This window comes from Microtus ochrogaster, chromosome 10 (genome assembly GCF_000317375.1).
Source record: "Microtus ochrogaster isolate Prairie Vole_2 chromosome 10, MicOch1.0, whole genome shotgun sequence".
NCBI classification, from domain to species: domain Eukaryota; kingdom Metazoa; phylum Chordata; class Mammalia; order Rodentia; family Cricetidae; genus Microtus; species Microtus ochrogaster.
The window spans coordinates 57715001-57719612 of record NC_022016.1 but is presented as its reverse complement, the minus strand read 5'-3'; the positions used below and the strand labels follow the sequence as shown (position 1 = coordinate 57719612).

The 4612-nt window shown below is 39.0% G+C and overlaps 1 protein-coding gene across 1 annotated transcript in view; it reads right to left on the bottom strand.

Moving 5' to 3' along the window:
- Positions 1–4612, bottom strand: part of Zmym4 (zinc finger MYM-type containing 4) — a 127087-nt gene that overhangs the window by 16832 nt on the left and 105643 nt on the right. The window contains exons 24-26 of the mRNA XM_013348319.2: positions 3322–3493; positions 3072–3167; positions 1318–1469 (exon numbers count right to left, since the gene is read on the bottom strand). Coding sequence (XP_013203773.1) covers positions 1318–1469; positions 3072–3167; positions 3322–3493 — 420 coding nt within the window. The remainder of the gene's footprint in view (positions 1–1317; positions 1470–3071; positions 3168–3321; positions 3494–4612) is intronic.

The window sequence follows — 4612 nt, the reverse complement described above, 5'->3', positions numbered from 1 at the left end:
TATGCCTGCAGGCCAGAAGAGGGCACCAGACCTCATTAAAGATGGTTGTGAGCCACCATGTGGTTGCTGGGAATTGAACTTGAACTCAGAACCTTTGGAAGAGCAGGCAATGCTCTTAACCTCTGAGCCATCTCTCCAGCCCTGCACACATTTCTTATTTCACCTTCTATGAATTCATATCATTATGCCATTACATAGTAATAAACATAATTTATAATATAGTCATGTATCACTAAGCATTACTTTTTATTTTTGGAGATAGCAGTCTCACTATGTAGCCTAGGCTGTCCTTGAACTTGCAGTTACCTTGCTTCATCCCAAGCAGCTGAGAGAGCCGGCATATACTATCATACCCACATTCTAATTTATATATAAAACAATTGGTTAGATACTATGCTCTATTTACTAACTCTCACATTTGGTGAGCATGAACTATACCCAGTAACTTCACGAACATGTCAGAACTTCAACTGTGATGAATGATTTTTGATTTATGACTATGCAATTGCAACCAAATTTGTAATCCTCTTGCTTCAGCAACCCCGGTTCTAAGATTATAGAGGCATGAACCAAATGAGTCCTAGCCAGACATAAATGTTGAAGAGATGTTAAATAAAAACTAGGGAGGAGCCGGGCAATGGTGACACACACCTTTAATCCCAGCACTCGGGAGGCAGAGGCAGGCAGATCTCTGTGAGTTCGAGACCAGCCTGGTCTACAGAGCTAGTTCCAGGACAGGCTCCAAAGCCACAGAGAAACCCTATCTCGAAAAACCGAAAAAGAAAAAGAAAAAGAAAAAGAAAACAAAAAAGAAAAAGAAAAAGAAAAAGAAAAAAAAACTAGGGAGGGAAAAAAAAAGGTGAAAACATTCCTAAATACTGTACTCAAATTGCTGTAGAAAGTGTGCATTCCCTCCAGCTGGCAGAATTCTCATCGTGTAGCACTCTTATCAACAACTGATCTGTTTAAATGTACGTACTTGTGCAACTATTAATTTACTTCGTATTTTGAAAGTGCAAATAAAACATTTACACGTACAGATTCAGTCACCTTAGTTGCTTCTAGGTAGGCTGCTATTTATGCCCTTTTCGTCCATTTAACTACAGAATACACGATCCCTTCCCAACGTCTATTATTCTACCAACAGTCTCACTTTAGTTTACAAGGCTATATGTAAACTTTTAAACTGGGATAGCAGTTCACTAAGGAAAATGTTTAATACAAATAAATGACAGTATACACTTATTTTCAACAATTCACAAGTTATCTCAGATGATGAAAACCACAATCAAATGTATAAGTTATTGAAACTGATACCTGCTGAATTCCAAGGCACAAGTATAAGATACTGTCTGGGTCATATTTTTCACCATTTGGTCTCCGCACCTCTTGGATAAACTGGCATAATCCCAAACTCAACTCAGCAAAAGTGCAGGACAGAATATCTTCTTTCAGCTTCATAGAGCGGACTGTGTAAAGGGAGAAGACATCTGAAACATGAGACTGCAGAAACGCAGTGACACTACTGTTCACTGAACCAACACCAGCACCACTGTGCCCTAAACACTATACTGGATCACAAAGCATGGTAAACCAAGCAGGATGTTACAGTATTCAAGAAGCTGAGGCAAGAGGACTAGCCGAAGGCACACAGAAAAATCCTATCTCAAATCCATCAACCAAATAATAGATCCTGACTCAAGGATTTTTTTTTCAAGAAGAGAAATACAATTTACTGCACATGGTGCAACAGTACTATGACAGAAGGTTCGTTTAACTGGGACTCTATGAAAGTAAACAAGGAATCTAGGCATAGTGGTGTATGCTTTTAATTACAGCAGGTGGGAGGCAGAACCAGGCAGCCCACACTGGTCTATATGACAAATGCCAGAATAGCTAAGGCACATTTTGTTTTAAGTTGAGGTTTCAGTAATTTGCCATAGCTGATACTGAACTGGTAAGCTCAAACATTCCTCCTGACTTTGCCTCCAGATAGCTGAAGATACAGGAACTGTATCTGGTACTGCAGCTGGCTTTCTTGATTCCTTAAATAAGGACTAGTAAACAACAAGGGAATTGTTGCAGGCATAACATCCAAGCAGGAGGGTATTTATAGAACCTTAAGAGCATAAAGGTAATACTTGATTTATAGGGACTATGAGTCATCACCACACAGCAGTAACTGCCTGTTCTGATGAGAACTTGTGTACTCCAAGAATAGCAAACAGACTACTAGCAACAAAAGTCAAAACCTGATATAGTGATCCACTTGTAAGAGAAAGGGTATAGTTGGAAAATCTCAAACCAAAACCTTTAAATAAATTAGCAATAAATGAAAGCTTATGCAAATGGCAAATGTTATTAAATGGGGCCAAGTTCCATCCCAAGTACGCAGCACGGCTTGACATGCTGTTGGTCATATGGTTCTGGCTTTAGAATCAGGAAAGATACAGGAATGAAGGGGCTGTGAAAATTCCCTCTGTTGTTAAGGATAGCTGCTGAAACTAGGCACGTGGCAGGGGGAGTCTCTTTCTCCATCCTTCACAATGCTAAGACTAGCACATCTATACATCTGGTCAGTTAACAAACTTATAGGGTCCAGAGTGATGCTCAATGGTGAAGAGCATTGGATCCTCTTCCAGAGGATGCAGGTTCATTTCTCAGCAACCACAAGGTGGTTCATAACTAACTGCCTGTAAACTCTAGTTCTAGGGGATCTGATGGCCCCTCTGGCCTCTGCATGCACCAGGCGTGCAAGTGTTCCACAGATACATATATAGGCAAAACATTCATGCACATAAAATATTCTTTAAACCTTTTTATTAAATATTTATTTATTTATTTATTTATTTATTATGCAATATTCTGTCTGCATGTATGCCTGCAGGCCAGAAGAGGGCACCAGACCCTATTACAGATGGTTGTGAGCCACCATGTGGTTGCCAGGAATTGAACTCAGGACCTTTGGTAGAGCAGGCAATGCTCTTAACCTCTGAGCCATTTCTCCAGCCCCCTCTTTAAACCTTAATATTAAAAATAATTGATAGGAAAAGAGACAGAAGAATATTTACCTTTACAACCTTGTTCTGAGGATTCTTGAGAGAGTACCTGGTCTTGAACACTTCCTAAGGCATCAGAACACGGACTAGGAGAGGCATGTTCACCTCCTGATGGGATAAATGAGACAGATAAATAACAATAATGAAATGGGATGAGTAAAGCCAAGCTTTAAGTCTTATGAGTTAATCCTTCTTCGAATATATTTATGACTTTGTTTTTATTTCTTGTATCTATCTGACACAGAGTGTACTGAGGACTTACCCCCGCATTTCAGATCTCCTTGTTCTTCCTTGGCATTTTTCCATTGGACCCAATTCTTCCAGGCATTCACCCCATACATATACTTCAGTGTCATTCCAGACACTGAACAACCTTGCAAGGCTCCTTGAATAAGACTCCTAGGCTCCACAGGCACTACAGACTTCTTCCTTCCCTGTGAGAATTCCAAAAATTCACAAACTATAAAATTCACCCTTGGAATTTTAAGACTCTGAGTTCTCATACTTGCAAAGCAAATGAATTCTTATTGAATAAGAAAATTATTTTTATATCCTAAAGATTCAGAATTCAGAGCTGAAAGGGTTTTAAAAATAATCTACTTTCAGACATGGTGATGCACACCTATTACAGCACTTGGGAAGTGGAGGCAAGAGGATCAGGAAAAGTACAAGGTCATTCTGGGCTCCATGGAAAGTTCAAGGTCAGCCTGGACTATGTGAGACCCTGTCTCAAAACACCAAGAACTCACCCTGGTCTACAAAGCTAGTTCGAGGACAGGCTCCAAAGCCACAGAGAAACCCTGTCTCGAAAAACCAAAAAAAAAAAAAACAAAAACCACCAAGAACTCACCAAATCCAATTCATATAAAAAAGAAATTACTATAGTAATTATCAACATTTAGGTAACTGGGATACAGCCACTACCACATGATACAGTACAAGCTCACTTCAATAGGTCATATTCCAAACTATAAAATAGGTCTCAAAAAATTCTTTACACAAGATTTGGACTTAAAGCCAATAATGGAAAAACGTCAAGAAAACTCTCAAATCATAAATTAATAGAGCACTTATAAATATTGCATATATCAAGGAAGAAATTGTAGCTATGATTAGAAAATCCTGTTAACTTAAATGAAAACCATAAAACTTGAAAAAAATCCTGTGATGGAACTAATGCAGTACTTGTGTGATATGAGTGAGATATTCGAAATACCTACAAGCTCCTGCAAAACTTTTTTTTTAATTATATACACAGTGTTCAGCCTCCAGAAGAGGGCACCAGATCTCATTACAGATGGTTGTGAGCCACCATGTGGTCGCTGAGATTTGAACTCAGGACCTCTGGAAGAACAGTCAGTGCTCTTAACCTCTGAGCCATCTCTCCAGCCCAAGCTCCGCAAAACTTAAACAGCTCTGGCATTAAGTTAGGCAGAACATGTGCCTTGTAATCGTGAAGCTCAGAGTACTAGTAACGTCAAAAGAAAGGAAAGCAAACTAGAAGAAAGACTCATAAAATCCACAATTTAAACTTTCTATCTAAAAAAAAAAAA